At 34.2% G+C, this 23,407-nt stretch overlaps 1 protein-coding gene across 1 annotated transcript in view; it reads left to right on the forward strand.

Moving 5' to 3' along the window:
* Positions 1–23,407, forward strand: part of CMC1 (C-x(9)-C motif containing 1) — a 70,812-nt gene that overhangs the window by 17,608 nt on the left and 29,797 nt on the right. The window contains exon 2 of the mRNA XM_008571311.1: positions 4,262–4,351. Within this exon, the coding sequence (XP_008569533.1) occupies positions 4,262–4,351 (90 nt within the window). The remainder of the gene's footprint in view (positions 1–4,261; positions 4,352–23,407) is intronic.

Here is a 23,407-nt window from a genome sequence, read left to right on the forward strand (position 1 = left end):
ATAGTCAGAGAAAATACTTTGCTTTCAGTTTTTTAGTATTCCCTTTGATTTATCTATATTGTTTTTGAGTTTATCTTTTAGATTTTTGAGTGGTTGCTCTAGAAATTACAATATGCATGCATGGTTTATCAATAAATCTACTAGCATCAACATTTTATCATTCAAGTGGAACGCAGATATCTTAGCACCACCAAAATTGCTTTACCCCCTTCTCTTTATGATCTGGTTATCTTTAATGTCACCTCCACATATATTGAGAATGCTGTAATTTTTGCTTCTGTCAAAAACAATTTTAAAAACTCAAAAGAATAGTTTACTACATTTACCCTTTCTGTTTTTTCTTCCTTCTTCTTGTTCTAAGTTTCCTTTAATTATCATTTTCTTCATCTCTGAATAACTTTTCATGCTGGATAATTTCTATTAAATCATCTTCTAGTTCTCTGACTTTTTCCTATGTCATCTCCACTTGATTTTTGTATAGTGATCTTGTATCTGCTAACCTTACTAAAAGCACTTATTAGTGCTAGTATCTTTTTTGTAGACACCATCCAGTTTTCTATATAGATGATCATGTTGTCATTGAATAACTACAGTTTTATTTCTTCCCTTCCAATCTGGATGCCTTTTATTTATTCTTCTTGCTTTATCACACTGACTAGAACATCCAGTATAATGCTTAACAGAAGTGGTGAGAACAGACTTCTTTATCTTGTTCCCTACCTTAGGGGGAAAATATTTAGTATTTTACCGTTAAGTATGCTTTTAGCTGTGGGTTTTTTTCTGTTGATGTGATTTATTATGTTAAGGAAGTTTCCTTCCATTACTGCTTTACTGAGAGTTTTTATTCAAGATGGATGTTGGATTTTTGTTGGATTTGTGTCTATTGTGATAAAAATGGTTTTACTTTTTTGTTTTTTTATGAATTACACTAACTGTTTTGAATGTTAAGTAAAGCTTGCAATCGTGGGATAAATACCACTCGGTCATGAAGTACTATCTTTTTGTGTATTACTGGATTCACTGTGCTAATCTTTTGTTAAGATTTTTACATCTATATTCATGAGGGACTGCAGTTTTCTTGAAATGTCTTTGTCTGGTTTTGATATCAGAGTAATGCTGGCCTCAGAGCAATTTTCTGTTAAGAGTTTGTGTAGAATTGGTGGTTTTTTCTTAAATGTCTGGTGAATTCACCAGGGAGCCTATCAGGGCCTGGAATTTTCTTTGGGGGAAGGCTTTTAACTATAAATTCAGTGCTTTAATAGATATAGGGCTTTACTGGTTATCTGTGTTTTCTTGAATAAGCTTTGATTATTTGTGTTTTTTAAGGAATTTGTCTATTTCATTTTAGTTGTCAAGTTTATTGGCTTACATTTGTTTATAGTATTCCTTTATCATTTAAAAATATTAGTTATCTTTGATGTTTGAAATTTGTGATCTTTTTTTTCTGATCACTCTATTAAGTGGACCAGTGATTTATCAATTTTAATGATCTTCTCAAGGAACCAGCTTGGTTTTATTGAATTTTTCTATTGTTTTTGTCTGTTTTGTTTTCTATACCATTGATTTCTGCTTTGATTCCATCATTTTAAAAGTTTTGCTTGCTTTGTGTTTAATTTACCCTTTTTTAGTTTCTCAAGGTGGAAGCTTAAGTTGATTTAAGACCTTTCTTTTTCTACATAGGCTTTTAGTGTTACATATTTCCCTCTAAGTACTGTTTTAGCTGCATCACACCCATTTTGGTATGTTGTTTTTTCATTTTCATTCATATTAAAATGCTTTCTAATTTCACTTTTGATATCTTCTTAGACCCATGGGTTATTTAAAAGTATATTGTTTAGCTTACAAATATTTGGAGTTTATCCAGAGATCTTTCTGTTATTGATTTCTAATTTAATTTCATTGGTGTCAGAGAACATACCTTGTATGGCTTGAATTCTTTCAAATTTATTGAGATTTGTTTCATAGCCAGAGTATGATTTATATTGGTAAATGTACTGCTGTTATTGAGTGGAGTATTTTATAAATGTTAGATCAAGGTAGTTGATAACGTCGTTCAAGTACTTTACAGTTTTATCATGTAAATTTAAATGTATGTTTTTCTAATATGCTTTATATTTTTTACATTTGTACATCATGGATTCATTTTTATTTTATCAGAGTATATTCTCTATTACTTTGTGTGGCAGATTTTATTTTACAAAGAAGTTCACAACATTATTTTCCATCCCTCATGCTCTTCTGTAATGTGTCTTGCCACAAAGAATGCAAACCAATTCCCCTCCACTTGAGTATGGGCTATCTATCCTTAGTCACTTGAAATCAGTTATTATGTAGCAGGAATGGTGTTTCATGACTTCCATGACAAGGTCAGGAAAAGCAATATAGCTTTCACTTGGTTATCTTGGAATGCTTGATCTTCAGACATTCCTTCTTAGATTGCTCTTTCTCAGAACCTACCTGCCACACTGTGAGATGCCAAACCAAAAAGAGAGGCCATGTGTAAGTGCTCTGGGTTAGAGCTCTAACTGAGCACTTCCTTTGGCCATTCCAGCCCAGATGTCAGATACCTACATGGAGAAAGAAGTAATTTTAAAAGTAAGGTCTCCAGCCCCAGCTTTTGCAGCTGTTGAAATCAACAACAATCATTTCAGTGTTCCCAGATGAGTCCCCTCTGACCTATAGGATTCCTAAACATAATAAAGTATTTATTGTTCTGTACCATTAAGTTTGATTAGTGGTGGTGCACAACAGTAGTAGCAAGATTATTTCTGTTTCTGTTGGATTCAAGGAAGAAAACATTGTAGTCCTTACATATCTGAAAATGGTTTTAACTTCACTCTTAACTGGTGGTTTAATTGAATCTAGAATTCCTAGATATAAAGTAATTGTCTCTCAGAACTTTGAAATTATTTCTCCATTGTCTTGTTGCATCCGTCTGTTGCCAGTGAGATGTCATGTAAATGCAATTCTCATTCCTTTGTGTGGGCTTTGTTTTTCCCTCTGAAGCTTTTAGGATTTGTGGGTTTCAGATATTTCATCAAAATGAGTTTAGGTAATCCACGGTCCATTTTGAGGACCCATGTCTTTTTATTTGCCTCAGTATATTTATTATACTCATTCTGAAATCTTGTTTTCTTTACTCTTTTAGCCTTCTTTGGTCACTTTTTGATTAACTGTAATTGGTTCCTTCTTTTCACTTTGTTGTCTGTCAAATTTAGGAAATTTTTGGCTGTTTTGTTGTTGATTTTGTTTGCTTTCTGAGATGACATGTTACCCTTTCTACAAATATTTGTCAGTTCATAGCTGCCTGCATCCAGAGGTTGCTGGGAACAACAAAGTACCAGGAAGAGTTTAGGGGTTCCTCATCTTCCTAAGTGTCACTGGATACCGGGAAACTTCTCAGTCATTGGGGATAAATACCTATATTTACCTTTCAGCCATGGTTGAAGGCAGCAGAGGAGGTGACTATTTGGCTTCTACTGAAGTATTTTGACCAATAACTATTTTCTGCCAAGGAAATTTCTCACTTCCCATTTTTGCTGCTTTAGAGCATGGAGAAACTCCCACTTTTGGCATTAGTTTTTTCATGGGTATTCTACAGGAATATGATTACCTACTTTAATCTGATTTTATCTGCTTTTTGTCTTTCAGAGTTTCTTCCTTATATTTGCTTCACTGAGGACAGTTGTTTTCAGGGCTGTCTTAGAATTTAAGGAGCGGGTTCTTAGTCTGCCATTCTAGTCTTAATTGTGGAAGTTGTGTTTAAAATGCACAGAAATCTCACAAGCTTTGTTTTGTATATGGACCTGTAATTCTACTTTTTCTTTTGCCAGTTCTTTCTTATACTATTCTTATTACTAGCTAGAAAAACTACTAGTGTCTCTCTTATCTTGCATCTCTTCATCTATGCTTGGATCTCAGTATTGATGAAAATCCTCCTTTTGTGGATTATATTAATAAGAAAATGATGTTTTAGACTTCAGTTTTGACAAAACCACATGGAATATGTTATCAAGTAAAAGTGTTGCAATATAGTTTGCAGAAATTTTTAGAAAGAGTTTACCTATGTCCCTCACATTTTTTTGTTATCTTTTGATTTTCAGTGACTAAAATAATCACAATTTTTTCAGGTTGTAAAAGAGTCAGTTTTTAATTTGTTTGTATAGGTTTATATTTTAAGTAAACCACAGAACTTATTTTTCCCTAATCTGGTGATTTATTTGGGACTTTACTATATTAAATAAAAATCTTTTTTTTCCAGGGCAGCATCTCAGACATGTTGAAAAAGATGTTTTGATCCCTAAAATAATGAGAGAAAAGGCCAGAGAGAGGTGTTCTGAACAAGTTCAAGGTAAGATTCAAATATTCATATAAAGATCAAATTCATTTTTAATAATGTGATCTGAATTTAATCCTTAGCCTCAGAATCAAGTAGTCAGTGAATTAATATGTATGAATTGCTTCTCACCCTTTCAGTGAGATACCAGTATTTCAGCTTTCAGAACTTCCAGGCAGTGCTCAATTCATTTACAATTTAAAAATATTCCCCCAAATTACTAGTAAAAGCATGTTTTCTCAGAAGTATAGTTATATAGAGAGAAAAACTTGGTATGAGTATTTTGGAGGAAGAAGTTAGTCTGTTGATTTTGATAGGGAAAGAAGAAACGTCAAATCTAACATGTACCTGTTTTTCACCTATAAACATATTCTTATGTGTGTGTGTGTGCATTTTTTTTTCCCCTAAGATGATTTTTTTTGGTGTCATTGTTTATTCCTTAATTGTTAATGGAAACCCAGTAGGTCTTAAATGAGTCTGGGGCTTTTTGTGTTGTATTTGTTTTATGTTTCTAAATAGAAGATATTTATGTAAATGCATGCACCAGGCACCCACACATGCATGTTCTCTTTGGGAAATGTTTTTAACATGAAATACTTCTATACTCTATAATCTAGAGGCATATTCTTGGTTAATATGTAACATTCTAGTGAAAAATGTAAACAAAGCAGTGGAAGGTAAATTGAGGCCTTAATACATCTGTAAATGATGGGTAATTAGAAAAGCAGATGGCAATATTACCGTAGAAATGTCTTTTAAAAATCTTTCTTTTGGAATGGCCATCCAAAGGAAGTAGTAAAATTTTGCTGGCACAGGCTGTTTTCCTGGCTCTCCTTCACTCCCTCTTGTAGTCGTCTTTGCTGAGGGACTACAATAATTCTTAGGATGATGGGCTATAGTTCCAAAACAAGCTTTATAGGGAAGCTAGGCTATGTCAATTCTAGTTTTAGGACTGTGTCAATAATGTTTGGATGCTAGGAACATTTGTGTTTCCTTCCCTGCTTCTATTGCTTAGAGATGACCTTTGTAATTGATGGATGGAGGCAATAAAATAAAAGCAGTTCCTTATACTCAACACCGTGATGGTCATTTTTGTTTCTTAAGTTAAATTGCTCATTATGACCTATTCCATTTTAAATTCATCTATAAATTGGTAATTTAAAATAATCATCCTATGGTATTACTCTTTTTTCATTATGAACTAGTTGTTTAATCAGAGTACCTTCCTTCAACCCCTAACCCCAGGTGTCAGGAGAAATTAATCCATTGGCACCTGCAGACAGGGTTCAGTGCACATCTGGCATTGGCAGGTGTCATGCTGATAGTCTCAAGAGGTAATCCTCCACCTGCCTCGTAGAACTTTGAAAAATACCTATCCTGATTCAGGTGAGTGAGGGTAAAACTTAAAAATGGATAATAAAGTTACAGGGTTAACTTTTCACTCCTAGGAAAATTTACTTATTACTGATATATCATTAAAGTTATAAATATAAGTTTTATTTATGCTGTTTTGTAACACATTATCCTTATACCTAGAATGAAGAGAAAGCTAGCTAACTCAATTATAGATTAAATTTTTACTGATATGATTCAGATGAAAATGCAGAATGACTGTATGGCTTTCAGAACTGCCTTTGCTTACTCTTAGACGGTAAACTTTGTTTTTGGTTTTTGAAAGTGAAAAAATAGAGTATAACTTTTAAAATATTTGTTTGTTTCTGTTGCATACCTACTACTTTATAAGGTACAGAAAAGAAAGTTTAGTTTTTACTTTACTAAAAATTAAGTTGTTTAGGATGTTGACATGGTTAAGTTTTTGTTTTTCTAGTATGTTTACAAACTTCTGAAGACCGGAAGCATCTTAAAATCTGAGATTCATTTGGATTATTTCAATGCATTTGCCCTTATTAGAATGTGTGTTATAACATAATTGATTTTTGAATATTTGAATTTCTTATAGATAATCATATATTGATTTTTTTAGGCCATATGGTCCAAAACAGTGTTTTAGAATCTAAAATTATTACATAAAAGAATAACAAATCCTTAGTAGTCTTCCTGTTTAACCATGTAAATTAGAATTAGAAAAAGAATGCACATAGTATTGTTCAAGTAGCAGAAGAAAGCTGCATTTAAACTGAACAATGAGACATAATTTAGAATCAGGACAATTTCATTGTAGTTTATTTACTGTTTATATTCTTTGCTTTATTAAATAATTATAGGATTTTATAAAAAGACATTATGCATGCTAATTGTATACTTCGTGGGTAAAGACATAGGAATTTTAATAAGTGATCTGACTTTCTGCTAAATGCCTGAAACATGATTATGTAGGAAAGCTTTTCTATTTGATTTTTTTTTTTCACGTCATTTCGACCCTGCTGACCGTAAGAATTGGATCAGACTGTCAGCAACTTAGGTTTGTGAAGGGAATGGAACAGCTTTTCTAGGGACAAAGAGAAATGAAATCACTTTCAATGAAAGAAAGATGCCTCATTATAGTCACCAACAGCAGTTATTGACAGCTACACTTCCTATTAACAAGGAGCATTTAACTAAGAGTTTGGCTGTTGGATCTTTGGACTTGATCTAATTTGCTAGCATTAATTAGTTTCTTTTGAACACAGACACTTGGTGCTCACAGCTATAGATTTGGAGGGCTAATTAGGATAGAAAATTGAACAGAATGGGGTAAGGCATTAACCTTCAACCATTACCAGCTGGGACACTGATAAAGACCACAGAGTCCAAATGCTACCTATTCATGTGAAGAGTACCCTAATGAATATCAATTTCAGCCAGGTTGCCATATTCTTACTTGTTCTCTCTTCATTATAATTTTTTAACCAGCTTCCATGATACCTTCATTATCTATAGCCTATTGGTTTTCACTATACACTCGTTTAGTCTGAGTTGCATATTTCAGTTGATGTTTAAACAAAATAAAAACTTGTCTTAAATAGCAGATAACATTTAGAATGTTTCATCATTATATACCTTAGTACTTCTGTAATCTACAATTACATGATTCTAATTCTACAGTAAATTTGTATGTCACAGTTATTGCACCATTTCAATATAATGAAAACTGTAACCTGATACAAGAAAATCTCAGCTTTTACATGACAATTAAGCAGTGTTTGTATTATTAAACTGGTGTCAACTTGGGAATCTTTGTCTTTATAAAACGGGGACACAACAATCACAATTCCTTGAACTTGCTAAGACAAGTGAATAGATATGATGTTGATGGGTGGTAGGGGGGAGAGCAAGAGGGGGGAGAGAGGAATCAGTAAAGGAGCATGAAAATCAAGTATATTGTATATTGATAAAATTTAAAAAATGTTTTTAATAATGTAAAATAAAAACATAAAAGTATATGTTTCTTTTTGAAGAGAAAGATGGTGCTTATTACCTTATCTTTTGGAATGTAACTTTGATTTGAATAGTAAAGGTGGCTTGATTTAGAAATCTACAGAATTGAGAATCCTCATCTTATGGTGAATACTGACAAAATTATAAACTTTGTTCATTTCAGACAAAAAGTTATTGATTTAAGTAAATTGATAGCATTCTTCTTTTGTCAGTGATATTATTGGCAGTTAATAGAGCCACTAGAATAAATGAGTAAACTATACACAGGGAATGAACACCGTGTACATTGGAAACTGAAGGAAAACTAGAATGGCCAAATCTCTTTCTTACTCCCTTGCCCTTTCTAAAGCCTCCATCACCTCTCAAAAGCTAAATCAGGAATCCACCTCCACCAGCTGTGATGATGGAATGATTGCTTTTTGTTGGATCTACCAACTTGTGTTTTATGGAGATGGCTTGATGAACTTTGGAGGTTGCTTTCAACTTTGTGCCTTTTTCCAGCTGTTTGACTTCACTAACTTAATGACATATTTTCTGTGTTAGTAATATTTTTTAAAACTTTGTTTGTGTTATATATGTTGGTAAAGTATACATTATAGTATTATGAATTTTTCTTCTGGAAATAGAGATTCCATGAGAGGAAGTCACTGAATTGCTATATTTTGTAAAAATTCCTATCATATTTCTTTGCTTTTTTGAAGTGCACAGTTGACATTTGATATAAAGTCTCAATGCTGGGTGATGGCATTTGCTTTAAAAATAATAAGAGGCTTTATTTATTTATTTATTTTCTTTTTGCTGTGACAGATCAAGACCAAAAAATACTTTATCGTTAGGGATGGTTTGGATCTTTTTAAAACCTAGCTATATTCTCCTACTCATTGATTCCTTTCATCCCTTGGGCTTATTTTTTTTAACCTGATTTTAATATTTGTTTTGTATATATGTTTTGGTCTTTTTTATCTTTAGGCTAATAAGTAGGGTGTAGTTCTGAAGGAATTTATATAAAGCACAAGGAAGCATGGATTGTTTGTTTCTTTGAAACATCACAGAGTTATAGTTAAATAACACAGAAGCATGATAAAAATACCTGCCCTCATCTTTCAGTTACACAGAACTGAAGTATGTTACATTTTGCCGAATTCAAAGATGCGTGAATAGATAAAAAAGAAAATCACATTAAGAATGCTTAGGATACTCTCTAGGAAGTTGTCAGGCAAAGAACTTATCCATACAACATTAAAAGAAGTTGGACGACTACAGATTATACAAGATCAATGTGATCAGTCTTTTATCCAACTGTGTTACTTGAACCTGCCAAAATATTTTCATTTGTTGTTTGAACTGTACCATTATTATCCCATATATTTTTGTCCTTTAGTCAGTTTACTAGTATTAACTAACACTGAAGTAGAGATGTGACACATCTTTAGACTGGTTTGGATATAATTAAGAGGATAATAAATAAAATCATTGAATATGGTGAATATCTGTTATGTGTAAGATTATGTTATGTACTCTGATAAATATAAATAGATATAGGGCACACTTTCTGCTCTTTGGACTTATACTGGATTATGTCAGGGGTCCCTAAGGCCAACCCTGGGTTTAGCGATTTGCTATGAGGACTCGTAAAACACAGCATATAGTCATATTCATGGCTAAGATTTATTACAGCAAAAAGATACAAAGCAAAATCAACAAAGGGAAAAAGGCACATGGATTGAAGTTCAGAGGAAACCAGGCATAAGTTTCCTAGAGTCCTCTCTCAGTAGATTCACTCAAGATGTGCTTAATTCCTCCAGCATCAAATCGTGACATGTTTAAAATATTATCTACTGGGAAGTTCATTAGAGACACAGTCCACAGTTTTTATTGGGAGTTGGTCATATGGGTACCCTCTACCAAAACTGAACCAAAATTTCAGATTTTCAGAAGGAAAGCAGGTGTTCAGCATAAACCGTATTGTTTGTACAGTTTAGGGACAATGAGCCACCCTTATCAATTAGGTAATGGTGGGAACACTCCCAATATCCAAGTTCTGAGGTGCCAGCTAAGGGCCAGCCTTGCAAGTAGGCCTTTCTAAGGATAGCAGTATCATGCCTGCTCTGTGAACTTTTTTCTGCACATGGACATAATAAAAGTTAATTAGTGGTAAATATTTGTGTATGCCTATCAGACCTGATGTTATGCCATTGGAATCATTACTCATATTCTATGTCAGTCACAAAATTGTGATTATTTAAAAAAAATTTTTTTTTTTTTTGTCTTTTTCGTGACAGGTAAGGGGATCGCAACCCTTGGTGTGGTGTCGCCCACACCGCGCTCAGCCAGTGAGTGCACCGGCCATTCCTATATAGGATCCGAACCTGCCGTGGGAGCGCCGCTACGCTCCCAGCGCCACTACGCTCCCAGCGCCGCACTCTCCCGAGTGCGCCATGGGGTTGGCCCTTAAAATTATTTTTAAAGGAAATGAACGAAGTATATAATGGTCATTACTCATTGACCTGGTTTACAGGTCCTCAGTTACATTTGTTAACTCATACCCCTACTATCAGACTTAATGGCTTATTATTATTGCCTTGTTTCTGATAAAAGAACAATTTTGCAATAAAATTGTTTGTAATTGGACATAAATATCCTTAAATAAATAAAATGGCTAGTTTTCTTCTCACAGAGAAAGGTGTAGTATATTTTAGTTTCAGAAGTAAATGAAATCTTTAAAAGACAAATATTTAAATGACTGAATTAGGGAATTTATCAGGGCAGATGAATATAATATTTTTAAAAACTAATTATGCAATGCATTTTGAAAGGTATAAATGTAAAAAGTGTACATTTGAACACAAAAGCAAAGAATTACATGACTTGAAACAAAAAATATTGTTAAAATGAATATATATTATTATAAAATGTCATAGCTTTTCTGCCAATTCTTCATTAACAAGTTTTTATTACTCTAATCTTCCTAGACATCAACTTTCAATTATTTTGCTGTAATAGACTTAAATCCTTTCATCTTATGAGAAATTAATCCAAAATTAAATATGGTCTTTAAACAATACTGTGCCCTTGTATATAAAACCTGTGTACAAGATCACACTTCACTTAAGCTACCTGATGATCCTCCAGTTGTAATTGGCATTCTTTCCAGATAATCAGAGCCTGACACTGGTAAACTTTTTGCAAATATCGACAAATACTTAATTTTGTTATATTTACAGAGTTAGTACATGAAAACAATGCTGTATTGATTTATGAGTCAGATTTTAAATTAGAAGTTACAGATAACAACTACAGCCTAGTATATAGCTCCTTTCAGTTTGTTTTTGTGGTTTTCTTTTGGGGGGGATGCAAAGTATAGAGTGAATCCTAAATCACATAAAGAGGTAGTTCTAAATAATAATGATTTCTTTTTTTTTTTAATCAGAAAAACAATTTTTTTTGTTTATTATTTTTAACATTCTAAGGTGTTGTTGAGCAGTCACAGGGGGAGAGGAGAAGGGGAAAGGAAGTAGGGGAGAAGAAGGAAGGGGGGGCATGATTGAGGCCTGTGGCACCCCCTCATTATAGTAGGGGAGACAAAAGGGCTTCCAACAGTGGCTTGGTCATTGCTGGGCTGGATGCAGATGTCAGGGAGCTGTGCCTGAAGCCCTCACTCCCCACTGCCTTGTGTGAGAGCCTGGGGTGCTTCCTGTGGTGGCCTGGTCGTTGTCACTGAGCTGGTTGCAGGTGTTAGGGTCATGGCCAAGGCCCGAGGTCCCCCACTGCCCTGGCTTGAAGCCCTGGGTTGGTTTTGCGGCAGCCTGATAGTCATTGCTGGGTTGGTTGTGGATGTCAGGGTGCATGGCTGAGCCCCCCAGCACTCCCTGCTCCGTGGCCTGGGAGCCCAGGGGGCTTCCAGTCCTCGGTTTTATAGGTGTTCTTTGGTGGTGTTAGATCTTTACTAGTTAGAATAAACTTTGTCTCCAATCTGTGGGTATTTTGTTTTTTCTTTCAGTTCTGTGCTGGATTATTTGCTGTTCCCACTAGGGATTATTTGCTAGTCCCTCTGCACTGGAACTAATTCATTGTCCTTTGCTTACTTCCAAAATGGAGGAACTTCCTGTGGTGACCAGCACTTGAGCTCTGTAGTTGAGCTAAATTGCTGCTTTGCTGCTGATTCCCTGGGGAAGGCTTTTTGTGCAGCTCAGGTTTTAATTGTTGACTTCTGGGTTTTGTGAGTTCCAGTACACCTGGGTTGTGTGGAAACTCTGGTCTGAGCCTGAGACTTTTCAGCAAACTGCACCCCCTGCAGATCTGTATTCCTGACCAGTCTCCACTGAGTGGTCTTGCACTGATTGGGGGTAGATCAGCTATCCATGCTGTGCCCCCGTGTTCCCCCGGTGGCCCGTCTCCCCTACCACCCTTGCTCTAAACACTTCCCATGAGACGGGCCATGCACCGGTCACTTGCGATGAGTCACTGGCCTCTGAGTGGCTCTTTCTTCAGTTGTTGTGGCTCCTCACTCCTGTGTGGGTCCATGGGGACCCTTTAGTGATCTTGCTGGCTTGGGGGCCACCAAGGCCCTCTTCTCCCCTGCCGCCTCTGAGTAACTTCACCCAAAGGGCACAGCAGTGGCTTTAGCCAGCTCCTGCTCTGTGTACTCACCAGCTCCAGCCTTGAAGTAGCTGGGATTCGAAATGGTGGGAGTGATCCTTTTTTTCTCTTGTTGTGGCTTCTCCTGTCTTCATGAACTTCGTAGGTTTCTCCTCCTCTTCCCCTGAGCTCTAGCAGCCCCAGTTTGGCCACTGGGTACTGTCTATTCCACCATCTTGACCAGAAGCTAAATAGTAATGGTTTATGATTTACTCAGATTTTCAGGTTACTGTTCAATTAAACAGAGACGATAGAGATTTTATTCTGAGGCCTATAAACAAATTTATCTGGCATCACATTTTAATACATTGGTTGTCTCCATTTTGTTAGCATTTGGTAATGTTATTTGCATATATTTAAGACTTGGTTGATTATTACATCACTAAAAATATTTTTTACAAAGCAAATAAAGAATTTTCCAATTCCTTTGAGTACTTAAGTGGAACCTTAGGGTTATATGGAACATAACTATTCAAAAAATATTTATTATTTTTTTGTATGTCAGTCACCATTATATGAACAGTGAATAAAACAGACAAAAATCTTTATGATAGGGACCTTACATTTCAGTTGGGGAGGGGGTAAATAATAAACATTATAAGTGTATTATTAGTCCATTTTGTGTTCTTCATAACAGAGTATCTGAAACTGGGTAATATATAAAGAAATAAAATTTATTTCTTACAGTTTTAGAAGCTAGGAAGTCCATGGTCCAGGGGCTATATCTGGTGAAGGCCTTCTGTTCTGGGAACCCTCTACAGAGTCCCATGGCAGTGCAGGCAGTCACATGGCAAGAATGGCAAGAGCTTTTTAACGTGCTCACTTGCTCTGCTTATAAATCCATGAGTATCACTCCCGTTGACAACTGACTAAACAATTAAGCCATTAATCCATAAATAGGTTAATCCATTCCTGAGGGCATAGTCCTTATGATCCAATCACCTCTTAAAGGCCCCACCTTTCAAATACTATAGTTGGATTTCCCACCCTCTTTAACACTGTTACAAGGGGGAATCAAGCTTCAATGAGTTTTGCAGGGACAGTCAGTCCACAGCAATAAGTTAATGTAAGTGTTCTGGAGAAAAATAAAATTGGATAAGGACAGTGGGTAGTGCTTTGTGTTGGAATGGGACTGCAGTTTTAAATAGGTGGTTAGTACAGGTCTCACTGAGAAAGTGACATTTGGATAAAATTCTTGAAGGAGGTGGAGTGAGATATGCAGATATCTGAGAAAAATGATCTTAGTAGGAATAGCATAAGCAAAGAACCTTAGGTACTAAGTGAGGCTGGCATGTTCAAGGGACACCAGAAAGGTCACTGTCGTTAGGGAGGAATGAATGAGGGGTAGAATGAAAAGGGAGAAATTCAGCAAAATGATTGGAAACAGAATCATTTAGGGTCTTGTATGTACTGAGAACTTATAGGTACTAAGGAGAGAAATGGAAAGACAAAATGGCTTTGAACAGCGGAGTGAGACGTTCTGATTTATAACTTAACAGAACTCACTGCTGTGTTAAGAAGAGATGGGATGGGGCAAGGGCAGAATCAGGAACACCAGGAAGAATGTGATTGAGCCAATCCAAGTGACAAATGATGGTGGATTGGAAGGGTGGTAGCAATGGAAATGATGAGAATGAGCACTCCCAGGATATATTTTGAAGGTACAGGCAACAGAGAAAGAGATGATTCCCTATTATTTGTTCTGAACAAGTAAAAGGATGGACTTATACTTAGCAGAGATAAGAAAGACTGTATGTACAGAAATTTTAATTTATTTTATTCTTTGCTGGTCAGTGGATCAGGAGTTTAGTTTTGCACATGTTAACTTTGAGGTATCTATTTGATGTCTAAGTTTGAAACCATTTCATTAGACTGTGGTAAAAATTAATCATTCTTTGAAAGGGATTGAAAGGAGTAGAATGTTTATACAGTTGTGGTGGTTCTAATATTTTTCTAACATTTTTGTATAAATAGTGTCAGTTCTGCTAGTGTACAATCAATACATATGTTCAACTTGGACAATGATAGATTAAAAACTGGCATTTTTATTCCTGGATTTTCCTTTTAATATTTCACATAGGCCACTTTTCTTCCATAACAAACCATAACTACACTGATTTGTTAATTTAACAAACGATCCTTCAGTACTACTATGTGCAATATATGGTACTAGGTACGGTGGGGAATGGAAAGACATGGACTCATATTTCAGTAGAGTAAATTACCTATTCAGTATCATTTGACTTATGAATATAACAGAGCTGTTATTAGAATTCAGATACCTTAATTCCCAGCCTAGTGCTTTTTCCATTTTAATGTACAGTTTGACTACATCAAAGATAGCAAATACAGTTCATCTGTGTTACTTTAACAGTTGATAGTGGCTGCCTAGCACACAGTGAATAGGATCAATCAGAAAGACTGTCATTAGATCAATTAGCTATGTCTGTCATGTGTGGGAGATTTGGCAAGTGATGATGTGCTTTGCCTGGTGTTTGTGATTTCTGGCCTATGTGCTAGTTTATTTCTAGTTATTACTTTTTATTTGCTGGATTGTGTGTACTATGTGTTATTTATATGCCAGACTTCACCAAGATGGAAAAAGTTATTTTCTTCCTATAACTTAAGCAATTTTTAATTTTTATTTCGTTTTCTGGGGACGTTTGTAATATTTTCCGTGGCATTCTTTTTGGGGCTGTAGCCCAGCATATACAAACTACAGGCCATTTATTCATGAAAAATTCATTTATACCCACATAATAATTTGAGTTACATGTTAAAGTTAAATATTTTCTTTATTTGTATAATTTATAATTAATAATATCTACTTCTTTGATGCTTAGTTTTTACTGAAATTAAAACTCTTCTTGATTTTTGTTGTCATGTATTTTCTTATGAAAGATTTCATTAAATAAAATATTAGGTGGTAATGAATAATTAATCTTATGGGGGATCATTAACAAATGTGTACATGTTCGTATGCTAAGTAAAAAACAAAGATATAAAAATCATATACATGTTATAGTCCTAATTATAACACAATGATACACATATATGTAGGTAAAAAAGGTACATCCAAAATTTAATAATATGTATCTGGAAATATGGGAGGTATAAAGTAGACTGAAGATTATTTATATGTGTAGTTTTTTCATATTCTCCAAAATGAAAACATATTACTTTCTTAAATAAACTTTTATATCCTGCATGTACAAATTATAAGTGTATATAGATTGATGAATTATGACAGAATGAACATACCTGTGTAATCACTGTTGAAGTCAAGAAATAGAAATTATCAGAAGCCAGCCTTCTTTGTGCTCCCTCCTAGTCACTACTCTTTTACTCCTTTCAAAAAGTCACCACCGTTTTGACTACAAACTTCATAGATTAGTTTCCCTGTCTTTTTAATTTAAATGTAATCATTCCATATGTGCTCTTCATTTTCATCACCATACAGTATAGTACCATTGTGTGAATATGCTATAATTTATTCATACATTCTACTGTGATGGGCAGTTAGGTTATTTCCAGTTTTTGTACAAGTAATCCCCCTATAAACATTCTTGTTCATGTCCTTTGGTACCCATATGTATGCATTTCTATTGGTTATGTACCTAGAAGTGGAATTTCTGGGTCATAGGATGTGTATAATTTCAACTTCAGCAGGCAGTGTTAAACAGTTTTCCATATGACTTGAAAGTATACTTAATTTTTTAAAAACAGCCATACAGGGATATGGGAACAAGAAGGTGGATTATGGGTAATTTTTATTTTCATAGATTTTTGTTTTTGAATTTTTCATAATGAATATATTTCTTTGAAAAAACTTTAAAGAATCAAATGTTATATTACTTCATAATAGAAAAACTTATAAATATAGAAAAAGTAAAATTTTCTGTATGTCATATACTGTAAACATAATAGAAAGAAAGATGATCACAAACTAGGAGAATACATTTGCAACATACGTGACAAAGATTTGATATCCTTAGTGTATAATGGCTCTTCCTATCAGTAGGGAAGTGATGAATATCTCCTTTAAAAAATGAAGCTGGCTGGTTAGCTCAGCTGGTTATAGCATGGTGTTGATAAAACCAAGGTCAAGGGGTTTGGATCCCCATACCAGCCAGCTGCTCCCCACCCCCCCCCAAAAAAATGAGCAAAAGACACAAAGTTTCTTTCTGAGAAGTTACATATTATTTTAAAAAAAATTTTAATTGACAGTAATTGTACATATTTATGGGGTATAGTGTAATATTTTGATACATGTATACATTGTGTAATGATTAAGTCAAGGTAATTAGCATACATATCATCTCAAAGGTTTATCATTTCTTTGCAGTAAACATTCGAAATCCTTCTTCTAGGTATTGAAATATCAATACATTATTGTTAACTATATTTACCCTGTTGTATAACAGAACACCAGTATTTATTCCTCCTATCTAATTGTAACATAGTGTCTATTGACCAACCTCTCCCTATTCTGCTCTCTCCCTACCTTCCCCAGCCCCTGGTAATCACTATTGTGTTCTTTACTTCGGTGAGATCAAGTCTTTTATATTCCACATATAAGTGAGATCATGTGATATTTGTCCTTCTATGCCTGCCTTATTCTGCTTAACATAATGTCCTCCAGGTTCATCCATGTTTTTGCAAATGTCAGGATGTCATCCTTTTTTATGGCTGATTATTCCATTTTGTATATACCATTTTTCTTTTATCCATTCTTCCGTTGATGGATGCCTTAGTTTGATTACATATCTTAGCTGTTGTGAACAGTGCTGCAGTAAACATGGGAGTGCAGATATCTCTTTTACATACAGATTTCATTTTCTTTGGATATATACCCAGTAGTGGGATTACTAAATTGTATATGATAAATTACATATTATTAAACATAAAAAATGTTTGCACTTCCAGTTAGTTAATTGCAGACCACACCCTATACTACCATATATTACCTATGAACTTGGTGTGCTTTAAAAATTAACAGTTTCGGAGAAATTCTCCTTCTGGGATAGCCTAATCACTCTATCATGTGTGTGCATGCTCGTGTGTACATGTCTACACACAAAGTAAATTGCCTGCTTAAACGGAAAAGAAAAACATATTCTTCAGAGAAAGAAAACAGAACCCAAACTTTCTACATCATGTCATTCACAATATTCACAATACAATTCAGTGTTCACAGAAACAGGAAAACATGACCTATTCTCAAGATAATTTAACCGAGGTTAACTTCAGGATTGTTAGAATTAACAGACAAAGATTTTAAAGTGGCTGTTATAATGCTTAAGAATATAAGGAAAATATGTTTGCAATGAAAAAAAAAAAGACAGGAAATGGTTTTTGTTTGTTTTTTTTGTTTGTTTGTGACTGGCCAGTATGGGGATCTGAACCTGTGACTTTGGTGTTATGAGGCTGTGCTGTAACCAACTGAGCTAACCGGTCAGCCCCAAAAGACAGGAAATCTTAACAGAGAATTTGAAACAATAAAAAAAACCAACGGAAATTCTATAACTGAAAAATACAATATCTGATGTAAAGCCTTCAGAAAAAAAGTTATAGGAGTCATAAATCTAAAGATAGATCAATAGAAATTTCCAATCTAAAGAACACACATAAAAAAAAAAAAAGATTAAAAAAAAATGAAAAGATGATCAAGGACTTGGAGACAATAACTAAGGACAACCACCTTCTTACCTACCAGAATGGTTACAGTTGAGAACACTAACAACGTTCACGAAACACACATCTATTCAATGACCTAACACTCTACCCAGGAAAATGAAACTTAGATACACAAGAAAAGAAGGCGTATACAATAATACTTACAGTAGCTTATTCATAATAGCCAAAAATTGAAAGTTAGGCGAGGTTTCTCTTAAAAAGAGAAGGGGTAGACTAATTGTGCTATACTCATGTAATGGATTACTGTTCAGCAGTAAAATGGAAAACATTATTCTATAACAACAATGGATATGAATTTCAAAACTATTATGCTGAGTGAAATATAAATACAAAAGAAATATAAAAGAGCATACTCTTTCTTGATATTATGTTCTAGGAGGCAACATGTATATGGTATTATAGAATAGGCAGAACTAATCCAAAAATGGTTGCACTGTTGGAGTGGGAGTAGGACAGTTATTGACTGGAAAGGGACATTAAAGGAACTATCTGGATTGATTTTAATGTCTTGTATTTTGTTGCTGGTTTGTATTGCACAGGGATATCCTTTTGTTTTATTGAGTCATATACTTAAGATTTGTTTATTTCATTTTACATCAATGTTATCTAATTAGAAACATGTAAACAAATATGAAACTTTAATCATAATGAAGTATTTGTGGGTAAGAAAACATATGTAATATATAATGTTGATAAGGTTTTGGAGAAGCAAGTATTATGGCTAGGAATATCGATCAATATGGTATCATGAAAAGAGTTTGTATTTTTAAAAATTAACAAAAATTCATATATGTATTAAAAAAAGTTTTATATATTTATTTATAAATGTAGCTACACCTTGACCTACAATTTTACTGGTAAGATTTCATCTTAAGGAAATGATCAGAGATGTGTGATAAAGTATGCATAAGGATGTGCAACATAGCATCACATATAGTATGGAATATTGTCAAAAACTTAGATGTCAACAGAGTCTGATTGCTTTTATAAATTATGGTATAGTTATAGGATATGATAAGGTACATACATTTACAATCATAGTGTTTGATTGAGACTAGTCATAATATATTGTTTTTATTCAGGAGTTGGCAAACTATAGCTTGATGGTCAAATCTGGTCTTCCGCCTATCTCTGTAAACAAAGTTTTATTGGAACACAGCCATACTTATTTACTTATGTATTGCCTATGGCTGCATATGCTACAGTGGTAGAGTTGAGTAGTTGTAGCAGAGACCATATGGACCACAATGCCTAAAATATTTACTGTATTGCTCTTTACTGAAGAAATGTCCTGACCCTTGACTTAGTTAAATTAAATTTAAAAAATACAGGAAGGAACTTATCAAAATTAACTAATTCCAGAAATTTATGAACACTTACCATGTACCGAGCACTGCACATAAGCTGTGTACATAAATATGACTGAAACAGATTCAATTTTTATGGAGTTTTAGTAGGGGAGATTGTCATCAAATATTTAAGTTAAAATTATGATTAATACTGTGAAAGGTCCCACAATGAGCTCCTGCTAGTCTTCATGACTGGGCTCTTATTTTTACAGTCACTTCTTGGGCACTCATGACATATAAACTGAAGATTCTATATATTATTTCCCAGAGGTGTTATCTCTTCGTATAGCTAATAAGCCCAGTGAAGAAAAAGACTGCTCTTATATTCTTTTCTTCTCCAGCAAAGTCAAAAGCATATCTGTGGGTTGATTAATACTTTGACCCATTCATCTATTCCTGGAGAGCAGTGGTCCCCAAATCTCACTGTGCATCAGAATTATTTGAGAATTAAGGAAAAAATAAAAATAAAAACTAATGCTCAGGCTTCGCTCCACAAAGAGAGGTAATGGTCCTGTTTTTCAAAGCTCCCAAGATGATTTGAATGTGCAACCAAAGTTGAGAAATGATGGATTAGCCAAAGTAATAGAATTTCTCCTTAAAACAGTGTAGCAACAGGCCATATGGATTTTTACTCACTATCTTAAAGTTACATAATTCATTACCTAGGGCACTCTTTTTCCATACAACTATAAGTTTTTGGCTGTTTTTTATTGTTGTTGCTAGGTTTTTTTGTGTATGTTTGCTGTTTCTTGAGCTTTACTTCTCTTACTTTGTCTTGGAGTTTGAGCCCCAAATTATCTAGGCCAGCCTTCATGTTCTTTTCCAATGGAGAGGATTCTTAGCAAACTCTCAGGAAATGATGAACCCAGGTTTGCTCTTGCAGCCTTAAACCTTGATCTCTTTTTATCCTGTAAGTTATATGGCAGTTCCCTTTACTAACCTCTTGGCACACAAACCTCACCCTTCTCAGCAACTTCTCTCTTCTGTACATTCTTTGATTCCATCAGTACATTCTTTGATTCCATCAGTACATTCTTTGATTTGTAACATTTCACATGTAGTTTCTAACTCAAATGAGCAGAGATTGATTTTTGATTGTTTTAGGTTCCTGAGCATACAGGATGTAATATGAATAATTAGTTTATAAATTTAGTGGAATAAATAACTGTGACATGGAGAGTCTTTAAACCAGCATGTGCATGTATTCTCTTTTCTCAGTAAGATAATGCTTCTGTCACTGAGCACTGTAAATAAGGAGATACTGGTGACCTGCCCTGCTGGAAAGGGAGGACTTGTGACACCTGTATACATATTTACATTAAAAAACTGCTTATGAATTGAGTTATAATTTTGTTCCTGTTAGAGTTCATATTGTAGAATATATATACAAATAGGAAAGTTGATTATCTAAAAATCTTATTTGAATTTTAAAAAACACATGACTTATCAAGTTATCGAGTTTTTATTATAATCCTATATATTTTCCAGGTAAATTCTCAGCTCATTTTGTTGTGCTCCCTTGTTGCTATATACATTTTAGACTTGTATATGCTGAATTTCTGAGTTTCACTAAAAGAAGACTGAATCTAAGATACCATTATTGAGTTGTATAGGTTGGTGGCCTTGCTAGCCAGCATTCTTTCACATTGGTACAATAACTCCTTTGTTTTGTTACATCATTATTTTGTGTGGGCTTATTTGAATATCAACACTTCTACCTCATGAAATAGAGTTAGCTTAGATGAGCACTCAGGAAACCTCTTGACATTTTGACCTTGAAGGAACATTGGTCTTCCTGAGGTTGGTTATATTGGGTAGTCTATATAGAGTTAATTGTTATTGAAATTGGATTCTTCACCTTTTTTCCCTATAAATTTTAACATGTCATTTAATGAATGTAAAGTTATGCAAAGCATTTATATTAAATAGACTTGTTAAGTATGTCTTTCCTATCTGCTACCCGATTTCTACTGAGGGTGTTAATATTCAAATATTCGTTTATGATGTGTGTTATTCAGAATATGCCTATTTGTAGCATAGTCTTCATCTTCAAATTATCACTGTTAAAGAATGCATTCCACAGTGATATTTTTCGTTAGTGGATGGAATATATCCATTTTCTTTTTTCCATTTCCTTTTTGTTTTAAAGGAAAAGTACCAAGGTATAAGGAAGTAGGTCATGGTATCTTTAAACTGCTGAGGAACTGAAGTATATTATGAGGTAAAAATTGAAGCTCAGTTGCCCTCTAGGGGTTCAGTTTTAACACAGCACATGTAGAAATAATCTAGTGAGATCTTTTGGGGGAGGGATAGGTATGCTCAACAGACGAGCTCTAGTTTTCATTTTCTGAGTTTGACTGGTCAGCAGAAAGCTGGTTTCGATTATTTATTGCAAATGAGAATGCATCCCAGTTTTGTAACCTAAAGACATTTTTTTTTTTTTTTTGACCAGTAAGGGGATAGTAACCCTCTGCACGGTGTGGTCTGCACCATGCTCAACCAGTGAGCACACCAGCCATCCCTATACAGGATCCGAACCTGCAGCCTCGGCAGTGCTCCCAGTGCCGCACTCTCCCAAGTGAGCCACAGGGCCAACCCCTAAAAATATTTTAATTAAACACCTTTTTTGTTTGTTTGTTTGTTTTTGTTTGTTTGTTTTTAAAGTTAGGGCATCTATATCAGAGCAATTCAGCCTTCAACACGTTTTCAAAAATTATTTGGTGACCAATCCACTGATTCTTTTCTAACATTCTTTCTTCTTCTCATTTTTTGGTGCTATAGAAGTGACATTGAGTTTAACTGCTTCTCTTACCCTGCCCAAATCCAATGACAGTTTGCCACCCTTACCCTGGCCAAAGCTAGTGACCCCAGTGAAGTGGCTTCATCATGAATCTTCTCTTAGGCTTTTAGGATGTGGTCATCATTAAACTTTTTTCCTTTTGGTTTCAGTACCGTTGATTGGCATCTCCATCTGGATTGGTGAGAATAGTTCCCACAGTTTGAAACAGATTGGCTATTGACTGTGTAGTCTAAATGGTACCCAACTTTGCATTGCTTGAAGTCCAGTTAATTCATGTTGGAATCTGTCTCTGGTACTAAATACTCTACTTTGTAGTTGCAGAGTTAGACTCTTGCTGTTTTGGGAAGAGAGAGCAATTTTTTTTTCCCATTATTGAAAATGTTAACTAAACTTTTACTTGTGTAAGCAGTAAATATGAGGTTTATTTGTGTGCAGATATTTAAATGTTTTCAATATTTAAACACATGTCTATATCAAATACAAAAATTCACATGGTTATTGATATAGTTTAAAAGATTTGTGTGTGTGTGTAAATACATGCTCTTTTATTTCCATTCAAAGATGCTATAAAATTTACTCCTTTTAATGTACAGTGTTCTTTTAACCTCTATAGTTATATTGAGCTTTTCTGTTTTCTTTCTCATGATTATGGAAAAACCTTTATTGTTAAATGGTCAGAATATTTATTTTTATCATTAATTTATAATACCTTTATTTTTAAAATTCATGTTTCATCTATTAATTTTTTTGTTATCTGAAAACTCCCACTGGATTTTGATATTATTAAAATTGGCTATGATATATATCTGTGCTTTTCATTGTGGTAGCAATAGTCACATGGTCTTTTAATATTAAATTTAAAATAATTAAAATTAAAAATTCAGTTTCTTAGTAGCACTAGCCACATTTCAAATGTTCAGTAGCTGCATGTGTCTTGTGGCCATTGCATTAGACAATGCCAACATCAATTATTTCCGTCATTGTAGAAAACTCTGTGGGCTAGCTCTGACATAGGTATATGAATCATATTCTTCAGTGTGTTTTAAAAAATATCTTAATACTGGTAGTTCTCTGTGTAAAATGAAACATGAAAAGAGTATATGTCTTTATATTTTCTTTTATCAAAAGAATATTTTGGAAATAACTGTAAAACTGATCACATATGAAGTGATTTTTACCTTTGTTTATCTTGAAGATGAGCATATACTT

The sequence above is a fragment of the Galeopterus variegatus genome, unplaced genomic scaffold (assembly GCF_000696425.1).
Source record: "Galeopterus variegatus unplaced genomic scaffold, G_variegatus-3.0.2 Scaffold679, whole genome shotgun sequence".
NCBI classification, from domain to species: Eukaryota; Metazoa; Chordata; class Mammalia; order Dermoptera; family Cynocephalidae; genus Galeopterus; species Galeopterus variegatus.